We start from the raw sequence: 18,674 nt of genomic DNA, 5'->3' as shown, positions 1-18,674 counted from the left end.
TTGTATTCAATTTTGAGTAGTCATGTTACCATTGATTTACATTCAGTTTAGTTCTCACTTATCTGTGATATTTTCTTATGAATAAAATTCCAGTTAAAGATTTGTAATACAAATATTACCAGTGGAAATTGTAATTCCAGATGTCCACTATGCCAAGCTGTTTTAGCCTAAAATGCCACCAGTGATAGAAGCCAATGTAAGCAACGTTAATGCAATTTTCCTAGTAAACATTTCATGTTAGATATCAGCCATTAAAGTTTTACTAGTAATAACTGATCAAATCTACAGATCTATAAAGCCATTCTTAGAAGTCATAGTACCAGGACCACATATCCTAATGTAACTAGTGACTAGTAATTTCACTATTGATTTATATGAAATCTGCAACATTTTTTATTAGTAAAATGTCAAATTTAAAGATGCCTACAATTATTTACAAGTTGAAATTGTAATTCCAGAAATCTATATCTATATCTACCAATGTGATTCTGATTAACAGAAAGTCTATTAATAGAAAGCCATTTTGCCAAAAATGCCACCAGCTATATAAGCTGTAACTCAATTTCAAACTAGTAAAAACTTAATTGCAAATGTTATAGTAGTGGTAGTTCTTAGGAATTTTAATTTCAGATTTAGCCTTATCTTTTTATCTATAAAGCCATTCTGACTAGTCATACTTTGTCATATTTTGACTAGTCATATTACCATTGATTTACATTACGTTTAGTTCTCTCTTATCTATTATGATATTGTTTGTAATTTCAGATGTCCATTATGGCAAGCTGTTTAGCCTAAAATGCCATCAGGTTCTAAATAAAAATTGTATCATTAAATATATCATGTAATTCTGCATGATACAAGATTTAACTCAAATTTTAACTAGTAAAAACTTAATTGCACATATCAAGCAAAATGTCCTAGTTAAAATTTGATTAATAGACCTATAAAGCCATACTGACTAGTCATATTTTATATTTAATTTTGACTAGTCATGTTACCATTGATTTACATTATGTTTAGTTCTCTCTTATATATTATGATCTTTCTATTAATAAAATATTAAAATATCTAGTTATACAATTATTACCAATAGAAATGATAATTCATTCAGCTGTTTTAGCCTAAAATGCCACTACATTTACATTACAATACATTTTTTTTTACAGATCTATAAAGCAATTCTTAGAAGTCATACTGCCAGGACCACATATCCTAATATAATAAGTAATTTGTGACTACTCATCGAACTATTGATTGATGTGGAATCTCACTCTCTCTAATCTAAATGCTAGTTGTATTTGGAAAAAAGTCAAATTTAAAGATATCTGATTTAATGAATTCTGACTGGTAAAAAGTCCAGGTCTGCATATCTGTTAATAAATTAGTGCAAATGCTAATTCAAGATGCCAAGATATAGTTTCAGTGAGAGTAATATTTATTCATTCATATTCTTATCCGCGTCTTCCTGGTCAGGGTCACGGTGGGTCTGGAGCCTATCTTGAACCATTAGGAACCAGGAATAAATACCCCCATGGCATATCACCAGTCCATTGCAGGGTACCAGACACGCCCATTTACTTACACACTCACACCTAGGGCGATTTAGTGTAGCCACTTCATCAGTTCACTTCCACATGTGTGTTTTGGAAGGAAACCAGAGTTTCCAGAGGTTTCAGATCAGGTCTAAGCAGGTATTTGATGGTCATGGTGGTTAAATAGCTCATCATCCAGGTGAAAACATACGCTATACCAGTAAGCCAGCCAGTTATGTTAGTTAAGCAGAACTACTTGGCAGGTATAGCAGGTTTTAGTTGAATTTGATGGATTTGCAGGTCTATCAGCATGACCAACTTGACCAAGCTGGTTGTCACATTGTACTGGTGGAGTAGGCATAATGGTCAAGCTGGTTGCCCATCCTGGTCATGCTGAACAAAAAGCTTGGACCAATTAAACCATCAGACTTAAACAAAAACATCCCCAGTGCTGGACAAAAGCTAAGATGGCCAAGCAATTTAACCAGCTATACCTGGCCCGGCTGAATTACTGCTATCTGGAATTAAATATCAACTACAAAGACAACTATAGAGCACCTGCTATGAAGGAGGTGGAGCTAGAAAGAAATAGGGTAGATGAGACTGGGGCAGACTATGTGTACGAGATATTAATATAGAGCTGTAAAGTCTCTAAGATAAGCAAATATATAATTATCTGTAGGCTTTGGCGGAGCAGGCTTCAATGATGGGTTCTGCATTTTGCTCCTCAAGCACACAGTGGCTTTGGGGCCCAACTGTGAAGGCTGGTTAGATTTGGTCTATGACTGGTCCTAAATTTGTTGAGTATTGACCACTTCCTCCTGCCATATTGCCTCGTGAAGTCTACTGGGTTATTTCCAGATTGGGTGTCTTAATGAAATGGATTAAAAATATCTACATAAATGTGTAGTTTTGTTGAATCTCCTACCTTTTAGATCATCTTTTGAGCAAGTTAAGTTAATTGGATGTGGCTCTCTGTTTTTTAATAAAACATAGAGTTAGGGAAATGGGTTTAAAGGAACATGCATGGTTATGTAAACTATACATATAGCTTATATATATTGAACTTATTTAATTGTGTCCATTCCTCTTTATACCAGTGTGATGTTCCCTGTGCCACTGGCTGCAACTCAGCCCAAAGCATGATTGATCCAGTTGGATAGGTGATCTTTTCATGAAGTTTTGCACCAGGTTTTCTTCATACATACCTTTACAAATTGCAGCCAAAAATGTTTTTGTTAACTTTAGGAGTCTAGGACACGTTTCCAAAATTCATCAGGCATCAGAATTTTGGTTCTGGAAAGGTTTTCTTCTGATGACTCTTCCAGAAAGGTCATATTCGTGGAGAAAAATGACTCCCAGGGGCAGCTGCTTAGAGGAGCCCATGCCTGCCGAGTGCTGGAACAAGGATTGAGGATTCTGAGTATTTACAAAGCTTTGCAATTTGCAACACCTAGCCTTTCCGAACGATGATTGTGAACAGGCATTAGCCCCAAAAAGCTTTGAAGGTGTGAGGGCTTGGCTTAGAGGTATCTTTGAACTATTAGTCTATTCTAACTAGCTAAGGTTTTTTGGGTAAATAGCAAAGCACTTTTGTAAGTCGCTCTGGATAAGAGCGTCTGCTAAATGCCATAAATGTAAATGGTTAAATGGTAAAAGAGTTATCTGAGATCTTAAATCTCATTGGGTGCCCAAAAATGGCACTGTTTTTTGGAACATGCTGAAACTCTGGGAAATAACTGAACTGAACAAACTACTTTGAAAGGTACATAATTATGTATTTTCCTCCTGTATATTCCAAGACATTATTGGTCTTTCACTAATATTGCTGCTCTTCTGATCGTTCAGAGCACGGTTCTTCAAAAAAGGTATTCATGCAGGCTTAAAATTGAACTATGACCTCAATTACCTTAAAATGAAATTGCTTTGAAGCACAGCCATATCTCTGTTCTTCGCATTTTACAATATGACGCAGCAGTAACACTAAAAGTTAGCAGCACTAAGCTTTACAGTGTCTCTGAAAAGCTGACCCTATTTTCCTATTTTATTAAGTTATGCTCTCTCTGTTACTATACAGGCTCCATGAGTCAGCATTTCGATTCGTATATGCATTTATTTCGGCAGCTAAAGTAGAATATCATTGTGTCTTCATTTCAAAATGAGTCCTTTGACATAGAAACAGGCATATAGATAAAGGTGACACGTTTGTGTCTTGTACGATGTGGCCCTCAAACAGCCTCTAATATCATACTGTTTAACATGGAGTACAAGTCATATCATTAAAATACGGTGCTTTTTAAAAATACAATTGCAGCAGTTAAGTTAAACATTCCTACATGCAGATCAACCCTTATAGAGGATATCCAAGTTACATTCAATGCATGTCTATATCAAATCATTCTTAGACAGCATTCCCTGATACTTTACATAAAAGCATGCTATAAAGTACATTACATTCAAACATCTTCAAACTTTTTTTTTTTTTTTTTTTGCCTGTTAACATATCAGTGATTAACACTATGTCACGTTTAACAAATTGTAATAGGCCATTCAGCCGGATAGTTTTGTAAATACAAAAGGAAACCCTTTGACTTTGAATACTACTGGCCATGGCGAATATTACAGGAAGGTTGTATTTGGCACTGGGGACAGGAGTATGAATTTGTGCATAATAATTCTTTTGCAGTTATTTGTTTTTAATTACAGACATATTGATTTATACAAAAAGTTTAAAAAAACAACTTGCTGCTTATACAAAACAAACTTTGCTCTACGTTCTGTTGATACTGACCGACAATTCCATTGCAAACCATCATCTAATCTAATCCCTAATATATGAAACATATCTGTCTAATAAAGAGTAAAAACCTGGTTGATAATAAGGCATTCTCTTTTGAAGCTCTGGTAAAGGTTCAGTCGAGTGATCGCATGGAAATTGTAATAGCTGTATCTTAAACAGAATGTACGGTATATTGCACGTATGCCTAATCCAATTAAAAACAATGGTTTTATAACGAAGCAGTTTACTGTTACTTCATACATGTTAACTAACTGTACTGTAAAAAAAAAAGCCAGGCCAACTTAAAATGATAAAGAAATGATTACCAAGTTTCTGTATGTATTTTTTAATAATGTATTTCTAATGTTATCCCTTTTCCTACATAGTTTGAAAAGCCAATTAACCAATCCACATTCATGTAAACTCCCCCTATCTCTAGGGATGCCCCCAACACTAGCAGACCAGCACATGTCTCTTTTTAAAATGCCGCTGATTCAGCATCATTAGGCCTCCCAGCTCTGATACAACAGCCAACGCCTGTGCTGACCAACATCACACTAGGAGTGGTGTGGGGAGGAAGTACCATTAACCAACCCCTGAGAAAGCAGGGCCAATTGTACCCTCTCTGACTCCGAATGCTGATGTCAGCCCAATGTAGTTTAGGTTCTCATTTTTGAGCACTGCTTCTCAGTTTTTATCATCAATACATACTGAGCTGAACCTCAAAATCATTAGTAAATGAGCTGCAGGTGCTTAGATCATTTGTAAGTAGTTTAGTCTGTGTTTCTCCCCCTAAATTTGTTTACTGTTTATTCCCATCTGCAGGATACTGGGGGCATCATGCCTATTCCCAGACTGAGAGAATTGACAATGGAGCACTGTGGACTTGCTGGGATTTTAACTTATGATTTTCTCACACTTGACCAGCAGGCAGTTAGACTGTTATGCCACTCTGTGCTGTGAAAATCATGTTAGAGAAAAGCATAGTTCAGAGTCAATTTACCTTCCTGTTCTTTCATGGACAGCATGGAGTGGTGCAACTGTCCAACTGTCTGCTTTTCAGGCAAAGGAGATCATATGTTCAAATCCCATCAACACCACAACCCTCTATAGTCAGGGGTTTGAGAAAAGGAAGGCCTGCCCCCAAGTGATTTCTACTGTTTTCTATCAGAAAAGGATGAGGAGGAACACAGATGAAACATCATAGAAAATATTTAAGCAATTTCAGCTGCAGCTCATTTACTTATGTTTTTAAGGCTTGGCCTAAAATGAATATTTTTGATGAATTATTGATAAACAAACTGAGTTAACTCAAAAATTGCTCTGTAATCAGTTACTGTATCTTTTACAGTGTTTTTTACAGTGTATGTTATGATCCGTAGTCCCTTAAAAGGACTTTAACCTAAAATGACTTACGTGATGGTTCAGCTGGCTATAGTATGATCATGAGAATACTAGTTAACTCGAGTGAAATGATCATCTATTATCTGTGTAAGGAAAAGCATTCAGTTTGCCCAGTGGTGTAAGTAGGTTCAATCAAATTGAAGCCCATACCACGTGTCTTGATTGGAACCCTTATATCACTACTTATGCAACTTTTATACCCAAGCCTTATGGGTGGCTTACAATAACACATAAATGTGGTTGAGATATAGTAATAGCAGGTAAACAAGCAAATTGCACTGTAATTCAACATTTTAGTATTTGTCCCCCCACTGGGTCCCATAAGACCCTAGTTATGGTTAACCTACCAAACGTCACTTGGCTTATTAACTTGAACATACATGATAGAGATTTTAGGATGAGTTTGTCTTTTAAACGGTGTGGCTTTTTTGCAGAGTCTGCCTGGGACTAAAGAAAATCAGTCACATGCAGGGTGAACCAAGAACAAAGTCCGCCATGTCAGTCCTTTCATGAGCAGGACCATAGTGTCTCAGTTCTAACCAACGTTATCCTTTCAGCAAAGGAGGCCGCGCCTGTTCCAGTGCAGCTCTGTGCACATCTACGAGGCTTCATTTTGGAGCTGAGTTTGCTCTTTGTCAGGCTGCTGCTCTCCCTCCACCTGCTGGACGGAGGAATGGTTGCAGTTAGTTTTGCTGCCCTCGGTGCTGCCATGCCCTCCAGCACTGCCCAGCCGTGACGAGGCCACCACTGCTTTGACTGCAGCCTGTAGAGAGAGCAGAGCATGATTTAGAAGCTATGCTTCGATACATATGTGCATTGACTTTCATTATCATGTTAATTTACAATTTTCTATTAATTAAGTATTCACTACTTTGATGTTCCTTTTTATTGCTTTTATAAATGGAATCATGGTCCATATAATATTTTTTACAAGAACTACCAAAAAAAAAACCCTCTAATGTAAGTCTCTCACAGTTAGTCCTAGTATATTTCTGGAAGGTCCAGTCACAGGTTAATGAGTATTTCGGCCTACAAATACACCATGAAGACCGAAGAACACTCCACACAACTCTGAGAAAAGGATATTGAAGAGTATAAGTCATGGGAGGGATACAAAAAAAATCCAAGTCACTGAAAATCCCCTGAAGTTCAGTTATATCCTATATTAGGAATTGAAGGTAATACGGCAGATGTGTAATTCTGCCTGGAGCAGGCTGTCCTCACAAACTGAGTGACTGTGCATGGAGACTAGTGAGAGAGGCCACTATAACACCTATGATATTTGAAAATTATGGATTTCTTTTTGTATCCATCCCCTGACTTCTACTCTTCAATATCCTTTTATCAGAGTTGCGTGGAGAGTTCTTTTGTCCTCATGGTGTATCTGACACATTCACTGCATTCAGGGGAACTACATTTCACATTAGGTCAGTGACTTTTAAGGGACTGAATATTTATGCAGTCACTTACATTATATATTTGTATTTAATTGACACTAATGTGTAGAAATTGATTTCAGTTGACTGCTGTGCCACTTTAGAACTGTGAAATTACACTAATTTTATCTCTCAGCTCTAGAGTGGTACAAATCTCCAACTGCTTGCTTTCAAAAGCAGGAGATCATGAGTTCAAATCCCCTCAACACACAACACAGCCCTCTATTGTCATGAATATGAGAAAAGGAAGGCTTGCCTCGATGTGTTAGGGGGAGTTCTAACCTACAGATGGAAATAAACAGTAAACAAGTGGAGGAACATTGACATTAAAGTTTGCTTTTAGAACGGTTTAAATGTCGATAGAACATTATATTCACTGTGTTATTATATAAAAGCAATAAAAGGAGAAAACATCAAAGAGGACGAATATTTTTAGGTACTGTTTGCACTGAACAGCTTTCATGTTATATATTCAACATGAGAAAAAGAGAATATGTGTCCATATTTTTCCAAATGAATAGTAATATTTTGTATACATTATCAAATAAATACCCTCGCTCTCTAATGATGGTCTCTCATTTTGAACTCCATTTTAATTCAACATCTGAAACAGTTAAGTGTGAGATTACATATATTGATTATATTATTATACCATACATATTGATATATTATATATTTACACAATTATAGATGAAAATGCCAACATAAGATTATCAGATCTTATTTAGTTATAATAGGTTGTATTAAGTTATATAAGATTATATAAAGCATTTCTATTCTATTGCTTCTATTGTATTTTTCTGAACCAAAACAATCAGTGCAGTACAGTATAAATTTCAATCACTGTAAGAAATTTTAATGATCAATGATTAATGATTACCATATCCAAAAACCATATCAAACCTGGAAATATGGAATAGCCTTTGACCCCTATTGAGTAAGTGAGCCACTGAGTGTAAATCTCCAAACCTTGAGCTTTCTTCGCGCATTGAACTCTTGGAGCTTCTTCTGAGCCGTGTCCATATGGGTGAAGTTAGCAGCCTTCCCAGTCACCCAGGGGTGCTGCAGGGCCTGCAGTGTTGTCAGCCGTTTCTTTGGATCCTGGACAATCAGTTTCTTCACCTGAGGAAAAGAGGATCATTGCTAGGATTTGGAGGGCCGTTCTCTGTGATTGCTCCTCATTTAATTTATATTTATATACACTTTATTTTGGAATCCATGTAAAGAAAGACACAGTCCCTCCATTTTTACAGAATCAAAAGTAATTGGACTTGATGATTGTAATTGACTGATAAGTATTTTCGTGTTTTCATTATTTTATGACCAAAAATGTAGATAAAAGGTCTGCTGTAAAGTCCTGGCAAAGCATCTCAAGGGAGGAAATTCAGCATATGGTGATGTCCATGGGTTCTAGACATCAGGCAGTCATTGACGGCAAAGGATTTACAGCCAAGTATTAATAGGCAACTCCCTATATTCATAACTATGTTAGTTAGACACAAATACTTTTAAGCCTGTATAAATGGAGGCTGTAATTCCTAAACAGCTAATGTCATATGTTTGTTAAACCCTTTTAATCATGTATTGATGTATGGAGATCATAACTGACTCTTCTGACATGAATTTCAAAGTCCCATCACTTTCACTCACACTTTCACACGCAGAGACACTTTCACTCACCAGGTCCTTGGCATTGAGAGAGACATTATCCCACCAGGGGGAGACAAATTCATATTCGCAGTTCAGGATGCGCTTGAACATGTACTGATCCCCTCTGTCATCAAAGAATGGCTCAAATCCACACAATCTGTGAGACGAGCAACAACACAAACAGAGGAAACACAGTCAACAATAACTGATACACTCCTCTCTACTAGGCCGTAATTGACAGAATATAAATATTATATATATATATATATATATATATATATATATATATATATATATATATATATACTGAATATAAATGTTCAGTGACTCTTCTTTCTGAGTGGTTATTTTTAGATAAACAGATTCTCAGTAACATTTCAATCACAATTCAGTGATGTAGCAGTAGTAATATAAATATTATATATATATATATATATATATATATATATATATATATATATATATATATATATATATATATATATATATATACAGTCATGCCCGAAAGTATTCATACCCCTGTCAAAGTTTGACTTAAATTTACTTTTATTTAACCAGAAATTATATTTTTGCCTGGAAATGACACAGGCATCTCCCAGGAGATAACACGATGATGTACAAGAGGCATCATTGTGGGAAAAAATATTTCTCAGCTTTTATACACATTTGAACAAAAAGTGGCATGTCCAAAATTATTCATACCCTTCTCAATAATTAATAGAAAAGCCTTTATTGGCTATTACAGCAATCAAACGCTTCCTGTAATTGCTGACCAGCTTTTTGCATGTCTCCACTGGTATTTTTGCCCATTCATCTTTAGTGATGAGCTCCAACTCTTTGAGGTTCGAGGGTCTCCTTGCCATCACCCTGATCTTTAGCACCCTCCACAGATTCTCAATTGGATTCAAGTCAGGACTCTGGCTGGGCCACTGCAAAACATTAATGTTTTTGTCTGCTAACCATTTCTTCACCACTTTGGCTGTGTGTTTTGGGTCGTTGTCGTGCTGAAATGTCCACCGGTTCCCAAGTTTCTCTGCAGACTGCCTGATGTTGTTGTTGAGAATCTTGATGTATTGCTCTTTTTTCATGGTGCCATTTACTGCGATCAAGTTCCCTGGTCCATTGGCTGAAAAACATCCCCAAAACATTAGGTTCCCACCACCATGTTTGACAGTGGGGATGGTGTTCTTAGGGTTGAAGGCTTCTCCTTTTTTACGCCAAATGGTGCACACATCATTGTGGCCAAACAATTCAATTTTTGTTTCATCTGACCATAAAACAGAACACCAGAAGTCTTCTTCTTTGTCCAGATGAGCATTTGCAAAGGTCAAGCGGGCTTTTGTGTGCCTTTTCTGGAGAAGTGGTGTCCTCCTTGGCCTGCGTCCGTGGAACCCAGCAGTGTGCAGTGTCCGTTGAACTGTCTGCCTTGAGATGTCGCCACCAGCAGAGTCCAGATTCACCAGGATGGCCTTGGTGGTGATCCTTGGATTTTTCTTCACCTCTCTCACTATTCTCCTGGCCAGCACAGGTGTCACTTTTGGCTTCCGACCACATCTTCTGAGATTTTCCACAGTGCGGAACTTCTTGTATTTTTTAATAATACTTTGCACTGTAGCCACTGGAACTTGAAAACATTTTGATATGGCTTTATAGCCCTTTCCTGACTTGTGAGCGGCCACAATGCACAGCCGCAGGTCCTTAGTGAGCACCTTTGTCTTAGCCATGACTGTCCACAAACCAACTGCAGAGAGCTGCTGTTTTTCTCCTGTTGAGTTGATTAAAACAGCTGTTCCCAATGAATCAGGGTAATTAGGATGCTTTAAAACAGCTTGGACTATTTGGAATGGTATAGAACTTTGGATTTTCCCATATACTGTGACAGTTTTCAAAGGGTATGAATAATTTTGGACATGCCACTTTTTGTTCAAATGTGTATAAAAGCTGAGAAATACTTTTTCCCAGAATGATGCCTCTTGTACATCATCGTGTTATCTCCTGGGAGATGCCTGTGTCGTTTCAAGGCAAAAATATAACTTCTGGTTAAATAAAAGTAAATTTAAGTCAAACTTTGCCAGGGGTATGAATACTTTCGGGCATGACTGTATATATAATATAGCAGTAGTAATATAAAGATTATATATATATATATTTATATATAGAATATAAATATTATATATATATATATATATACTGAATATAAATGTTCAGTGACTCTTCTTTCTGAGTGGTTATTTTTAGATAAACAGATTCTCAGTAACATTTCAATCACAATTCAGTGATGTAGCAGTAGTGAAGCATCGGAATACATTCAGCGGATTATCATGAGACTTTTAATTAACTGCATAACTAAAATTAGTTTATAATCTGCTGAATTCAGCTTCACTTTATTCAAAGTTCAGATCTATAGACATTAACCTGAGAGATCACTGGTGGTCTAACAGGTCTAATACAGACCATCTCAACATCCTCAACATGCTGTTACAGAACTGCTGCTAACACCAGTCTGGAACTGAATCTGAACTGGATTTGGGTCAGATTAAGGGACAGTTGGGATTATGGCCAGGATGAGGGATTATGGCCAGGATTAGGTTTTGGGTTGAGGTTCCGATTAGGATTATGGCCAGGATGAGGGTTAGGATTAGGTTTAGGGTTTAAGTTATGGTTAGGATTAGGTTTTGGGTTGTGGTTAAGATTAGGATTATGGCCAGGATGAGGGTTAGGATTAGGTTTAGGGTTTAAGTTATGGTTAGGATTAGGTTTTGGGTTGTGGTTAAGATTAGGATTATGGCCAGAATGAGGGTTAGGATTAGGTTTTGGGTTTAAGTTACAGTAAGAATTAGTTTTTGGGTTGTGGTTAATATTAGGATTATGGCCAGGATAAGGGTTAGGATTAGGTTTTGGTTTGAGGTGACAGTTAGGATTAGGTTTTGGGTTAAATTTATGGTTAGGGTTAGGATTATGGCCAGGATAAGGGTTAGTATTAGGTTTTGGGTTGAGGTGATGGTTAGGATTAGGTTTTGGGTTAAATTTATGGTTAGGGTTAGGATTATGGCTAAGATAAGGGTTAGTATTAGGTTTTGGGTTGAGGTGATGGTTAGGATTAGGTTTTGGGTTAAATTTATGATTAGGGTTAGGATTATGGCTAGGATGAGGGTTAGGATTAGGTTTTGGGTTAAATTTATGGTTAGGGTTAGGATTATGGATAGGATGAGGGTTAAGATTAGGTTTTGGGTTGATGTTAAGGGTAGGATTAGGGTTAAAGTTACGTGTTGGCTGGGTTAGAAACCAAGGTAAACAAACAAGCAATGATAAATTATACGTATTTCAAATGTGTTTTTTCAGGTGGCTTCTTCAGCCTTTAGGGGAAACAAATGGCTAGAATGACAGTATTTGCAACAGTGTTGCATATTATATTTAATTGTATATTTTATTTAATGTGAATCCATAAATATAAATAATAAATATATATTTTTTTATCAAGAAGAAACTTCTGCACTTTCAATGGAAACAATGTAAAAAATATTATTTTCATCTTTGAGCATTTCTGTTGGCCCATTCATCATGAAATATGCAAAAAATCTAAATTATCTAAAACATTTTTAGAGATACACATTTTTGCATGATGTATATACAGTCAGCTTCAGAAATATTGGAACCCTTCATTTAAAGGAGTTAAAATTAACAAATGAAAGAACCACACATGCAATGCGTGGCATTTTGGGGTTAAATAGGTAAGTCTCATGTTTTTATGGTCACAAATATTTTTTTTTTCTTAGTAGAAAACATTTCCAACTAATTGGGATTATTGGGTTTCCTATAGTGAACTCTTTGGCTGAGACCACAAATTGTCAATTAGGTTCAATTAGGTAAGTTTGGAGACTGAAAGGGCCATTGGAAAACCTTGTATTTGTTGATTTTGACTTGTCCTTCATGTCATTATCTTGTAGGAAGACCCACGCGTGGCCCAGTTTCAGCCTTCTGGCAAAGCCATGCAGTTTTTTTGTGAAAATTATCTGGTACTGAATAGCCTAAAGCCCTAAAGCATCCAAAAGCCTTCGCCATATCTGACTGTGCATATGAGGTGTTTTGTGGATTTGAATCTGTGTCTCAGGAAGGGCTTCTTTAGTCAAACCTGTCCAAAAAGCTCCAGGTCAGGGAGCTGGCATCTCACTGTTGATTTTGAAGAGGTGAAACCCCAAGATGCAACCACACTGCAGTTGTGAAGCTGTGATCTTTGGGCTTCTCTTTGCCTCTCTAAGCATTGTCCTTACTGTGCATGGGGGCAGTTTGTGGATACATCCCCTTCCTGGAAATATTCAACTGACCCACGCTTTTGAAACCCTGATGGGGCTATAGTATATAACAGGTCATTTAAATAGGCTGACCTATTTTTCATGCTATGCCACTCAACAGCTTTTTTCACATTTGAGCTGTGTGTAATTGTACATATAATACATTTGAATTATTTACATACAGTGAACAGCAGGTTGCTATTGAGTGCCTTATCAGGTTGAAAGTAGGTACCCAACATGCCTGGTGAGCTATTGATAGATAGATAATGGAGTTTAAAAAGCTACTTTTATGCTTGTCAGATGTACAATATAGACAAAAGTGTTGGGACACCTGTTCATTAATTGTTTCTTCCAAAATCTAGGCTGATGAAAAATAGTTTATCCTGCTTTTTTTGGAGTAACTGTTTCTGGAAAACTGCCCAGGAAAAGCAGGATTCTACTAGAGTTGGAGAATCGCTGTGAGGTTTTGATTGCATTCAGTTACATGAGCGTTACTGAGATCAAGATGTTGGATGATCACCACACCACCTCATCCTCAAATCCCCATTTCATCCCAAACTTCATGGATCATCATCACTCCAGAGAACACAGTTCCACTGCTCCACAGCTCAATGGGGGAGCTTTATACTCCTCTTGCCCACTTTATACACCTCTTGAAGGGCTGTCCACAAACATTTTGGCACCTAGTGTAAATTACACAGAATTCATTCTAGTTCCACAAAACGGAAATCTTCATTCAAACAAACAGAGACTGCTCTGACGCATAGAGAGACTCTGGCAACAGAGACTGCAGTGACTAAGCACATCACTTATGGAAGAATAACTTAAGAAGAAGTCATGTCACTTACAAGATGTATGTGATAACTCCCACAGACCACATGTCAACTTCTGGCCCATAGGCACATCCCCGGAGGATCTCTGGAGCTGTAAGAGAAAGGCAGAATCAGAGGAGAGAGGCAGGGGGTAAGCTATCCATGCTTTAGAGGTGTTTGTGGAAACAGATGTTCTAGGATGGTCTACCTGTGAATAAGGTGGAGGTCATATTGACAAACTCACCACAATATCCAGGGGTTCCACACACCGTCTTCATTGTGACTTGATCATCCATGATTTTTGATAGACCAAAATCAGCTGAAATGATCATCGAAAGCACATCAGAAACAAAATAACTCAAGAGCCTATGGTCTTTTCAATCATTCAAATCCAGAAAATCCAGGAACCAAAAAAACATACACACAAGCTAATTTGCATGAAGGTGCTTCAGATGTTTCTTTGAGCTTTGATGAACCACTTCTAGTTCCATTAGGAACCATGTGTGTAATAGAGATGTGTGTGAGAGAGGAACCTTTTACAGGTCTGTAGAATCTTCACTAAATCTAAAGGTTCCTCACCAATTCTGGTAGGTGGGTCTTTAATGCCGTTGCTCAAAGAACCATTTAAAGCACCTTTACTTTTAAGAGTGTCAAATATCCCATCAAGATGCAGTCCCTTGCTGAAACAGAGAGACATATTCATACCTATTTTAAGAGGAGCATCTGGCGCTGAGGTGGCGTACAGGAGATTCTCAGGTTTCAGGTCCCGGTGTACAACACCATGTTCATGCAGGTACTAAAAAAAAATACAAAAACAAAGAGCCAGGCAGATGACCTGCTATCAATCTCCAAGACCTCCTGCTGTTCCTACAGGTACCTGGGTAACTTTCGAACAACACAGTCTCAGATTTATGAGTGATAATGCCTACCTCAACCTGGAAGAGCAATATAAAAGAATGACGGAGAAGATTTGTCAGCATATGAAGAGAACAGATGTATAACAACATAAAGAGAGAAGCCAAGGTTGTCTGCCTTTAAGTGTTGAAGCTTTGACTTTAAAATGCCCTTAGCGGTTATAGTGAAAGGTGATGGCTGAAAGCTGAGCTTCTCAAACCTATTAAGATTTCACTTCCTTAAGATAACACTGAATGGTGGGTGTACTTGGTACATGGTTTCAGCAAATGTCTTTTAGCCCCCATTATGAAAAACCACCTACACACATGAACCATGTGGATGCATAATTGATTCTCTGCATGTCAAATGGTTCTTCTCTAGAAATAAAAAAACTTTATATAATAACTTCTTATATAAAAAATCTTGTATCTCCATTATATTGCTGTTTTTTGCTTTTTGACACAATTTGGTTGTCCTTATTCTGCTATGTTTTTTCGTCTTTGCTACCATACTTCTCCCTACTCCGCCTTATGACACACCCCCACCTGCTTTCATCTTGTTACTCCTCCATCTTGTAATCTTTTCCAGCTTCCTGGAAGCTATTCTAGGGCCCTGTCCCAGTTCCTGCCTTAAGCCCTGAGCCCCCCCTTGAAGTGCACTTTTATGAGGGTAAAAGGGGTGTGAGCATTCTGGTATCAGAGAGTTTAGAGCAGATTGGCCGTGCTCTCTCCGGGTGAGTAGATAGCACTCTCTCCCCTCATCACTCTTAAGGGATGTTGCACAGGCATCTGTAAGCTGATGCGCTGGAGCTGGGGACCAGACACTTCTCTGGGGACCAGTCGCCTCAGTGGCAGTTCAAAAAGAGGTGGTGACTGGCTTTGCATGTATTAGAGTACAAGTCCTCACCTCCCTGGTGTCGGGAGATTCGCTAGTGCTAGGGGGAGTTACAAACGGGTGGGTTAATTGGCAGCACCCGAGCACAACCCCTGAACAGTGCATCATGGGTAATTGCTTTCGCAAAAGTGTGATGTGATGCAGACTTACGAGAGGCACTTGTGAGTACCTTTGTTTGGGAAATGTAAGGAAATAGGACAACTTACAGCCTTGCACACCAAGAAGACACCTTTTGTCCTCCTTGGTTGGTGTCTTGTTTAGGTCAGCCTAAAATCAAATTTTGGTAGCATATAGATCCTTTTACCCAAGAGTGTAATTCTAACACCTTGCATGATAATTAGGGTCCTTTATTAAGAAGTACAGCTTCTATGTAAAATCATGTGTTAATATGCACAACTGAAAATGATTCCTGTAAAGGCTGGAATCCCTGATAGTCTGCTACAGTAAACATAAACACTGTAAAAATGTAAAGCTGCCAAAAAGCATCCTTTGGAGTGATGCCATAAAAGAAGCACCTTTGGTTTGCTAGGGCAGGGAAACCGTCAAACTGTGCTGGATCACAGCCCTCTACTGGCACGGTCAGTGCTCAGGAGATTCAGGCCTCTTTCTTTTTTTTCCTTATTTCTTCTGTGTCATGTCCCTCTGTTGATCTATAAACCTCTCCTTGCTCAGAAAGCAACCACCTTAACCTCCCTTGTCTCATTTCCTGCTTCAGACATAACTGATATAATCTACTCACCCTTTAGGTCTTCCTCCTGCATGGAGGGCTATGTTGCACCACTGATGCAAAAAGGCTGTGATTTTATTCTTATAAGAGTTACACTAGATTTAAGAACTGGAGGCATTTCAGTCCATTCTTCTTTGCAGAATTACTTCATGATCTGCTTGTCTCAGGCCCTGCCACAGCATATCTGTTGAGTTTGAGTAAATATGGGCTTAACCTATGCACAGGCTCAAATAACTAGGCTTATTTCTGAAGACACTAATAAAGTGCAGGGCATCCCTGGTTAATCCTTTGTCCAGCATTGATGTTTTCTGAGGTGTTGCTCTCCCATAAATGCTACTTTTGGCATGAACATCTTAGCTGAGAGTAGAGAAATCTGTACTTCCTTGGAGGTTCTACTGGAACTTTTGGTTACTGAGGTTCTGGACATAATGAAGGATATAATTGGTGATTTTTGTTTACAAATAACCATGTTAGCTTTTAGTGTTTTTTTATTGATTACAGCAAAACTGTGTATCATTTATATACTAAAATAACAGCTTTGTAACCATTTTGATGCTCCACTGACCTGTAAAAGGGAGAATAGCATTCCTATCATTGCTACTCCAGGCTCAGCATGCTGCTGACTGCACTATGCAACTCTGAAGTAGCAGGCAGAATAATGCTCATGAGAACACTGCGTAACCCAAGTCATATTTGTGTCAAATCCTTCATGTCAGTCCACATGCTTCTTTCACTTGTGACAGTTCTGTATCACTCAGTTTGTCCAGAAATGTGTTTTAGGGGTGTAGGAGTGGCTCCCAACACAAATTGTAGGGGAGCTCAGGAGGAAGAAATGCCAGTTCTCATGCAATGTTGCTTTAATGACACATCCTTGTTGTTGACTGGCTAAAATATATTTTGTGGCCACCTAATTTGACCACGCTCACGGTTCAGCCTCAGAAACTTAAGCTCACTCTTGCAGTTTGTGGATTTGGCAAAGAGAATGCTAACATGATGCTTTTTCAAATTTACCAAAAGTGAGAAGTGCTTGTTGGGCCATCTTGTTGTGGTGGCTCAGCAGTTAGAGCTCCAGGCTATTGATGACATGGTTGTGGGTTTGATACCTAGGCCCAGCAAGCTGCCACTGTTGGGCCCTTGAGCAAGGTCCTTCACCCTCCAACCCCCCGGGTGCTAGAATTGGCTGTCCACCACTCTGGATGTGTGTGTGTGTGTGTGCTCACTGCCCCTAGTTTGCGTGTGTGTGTCACTACCACAGATGAACACATTTCACTGTACATAGTACAGTCATGAGTACTTGCACCATTACCATTGAAACATCTCATCAATATGATGATCTGCAAAATAGATACTTATCCCAACAGCACTTTTTTTATCTAACAATTTATTTGGTTCAGAAATACATGAAGTAGTAATTTAAGAAACATGTTTTGCATTTGTCCAATATTACATTTTGTTTTTTTATTCATTTTGATTGACTGTAACTAGTATGTTATAATACTGCTTTTCTTTTCTTTGCAATTTCCCCAGGCTTATTCTCAAATAGGAGAACAGCTTAACTAAACACTGCAACACCTTTATAAATATTACACCTAATGTAAACCTTTTGCATTTAGTGTATATTCATGTAACAGTAGCCTGTCGTGTGTAAATAATTCGTTGTGTACACTTGACCTCTCCTAAAAGCTCCAGTTCCCTGGACAACATGTAAACAAGTATAGGGAAAAGTAAGAGAACAATAACCAAGGGCACTCTCATTGTGTTACCAGCAAAGGAGCATGGCTAAGACATTGCTTTACAGGCAACATACAGCACTTGCCAACGCCTTGGATAAGAGTGTTACCACGGAAACTCATTAAACAGAGCAGCATGGACCTGGAGAAGTCTGCCTGGTTACAGTGAAATGCTGGATACAGCAGGTGGCTGCCTTCATGCACAGGCTAACGGCTGGGGTATAAAAGGCCTGTGGATGCTTCAGCAAGGTTTGACCCACCTCAAGAAGAATCTGCTATACTGTTAGTGGACGTTATGTATGTAAATTACATTATTTCCGTTATGAACATAATTGGTCTGTTAAAGGGCATCAATTTTAGCAGAAAAATACAAAATAACCAGAACAAAAGCACAAATATCCAGCATATGGCCTACACCAGGATCTGGCTGTGGTAGCAGTCCAGCCATAAGCTGGGATCTGAAAATAAACAGTGCAGTATGCGAGTTAGACTCTCCACACCAATTACCATGACATGCGAGTGTG

At 38.1% G+C, this 18,674-nt stretch overlaps 1 protein-coding gene across 3 annotated transcripts in view; it reads right to left on the bottom strand.

Moving 5' to 3' along the window:
* Positions 1-3,625: 3,625 nt before the first annotated feature.
* The window catches only part of camk4 (calcium/calmodulin-dependent protein kinase IV), a 36,691-nt gene continuing 21,642 nt past the window's right edge, over positions 3,626-18,674 (bottom strand). For all 3 annotated transcript variants that reach the window (XM_072672894.1, XM_072672902.1, XM_072672910.1), the window contains 6 exons: positions 14,611-14,701; positions 14,150-14,224; positions 13,942-14,017; positions 8,832-8,958; positions 8,121-8,273; positions 3,626-6,478 (listed from right to left, as the gene is read on the bottom strand). In XM_072672894.1, the coding sequence (XP_072528995.1) occupies positions 6,314-6,478; positions 8,121-8,273; positions 8,832-8,958; positions 13,942-14,017; positions 14,150-14,224; positions 14,611-14,701 (687 nt within the window). In that variant the 3' untranslated portion in view covers positions 3,626-6,313. The remainder of the gene's footprint in view (positions 6,479-8,120; positions 8,274-8,831; positions 8,959-13,941; positions 14,018-14,149; positions 14,225-14,610; positions 14,702-18,674) is intronic.

This window comes from Salminus brasiliensis, chromosome 1 (assembly GCF_030463535.1).
Source record: "Salminus brasiliensis chromosome 1, fSalBra1.hap2, whole genome shotgun sequence".
Classification (NCBI taxonomy): domain Eukaryota; kingdom Metazoa; phylum Chordata; class Actinopteri; order Characiformes; family Bryconidae; genus Salminus; species Salminus brasiliensis.
The sequence above is the reverse complement of the archived record's forward strand: the minus strand, read 5'-3'. Positions and strand labels throughout refer to the sequence as shown.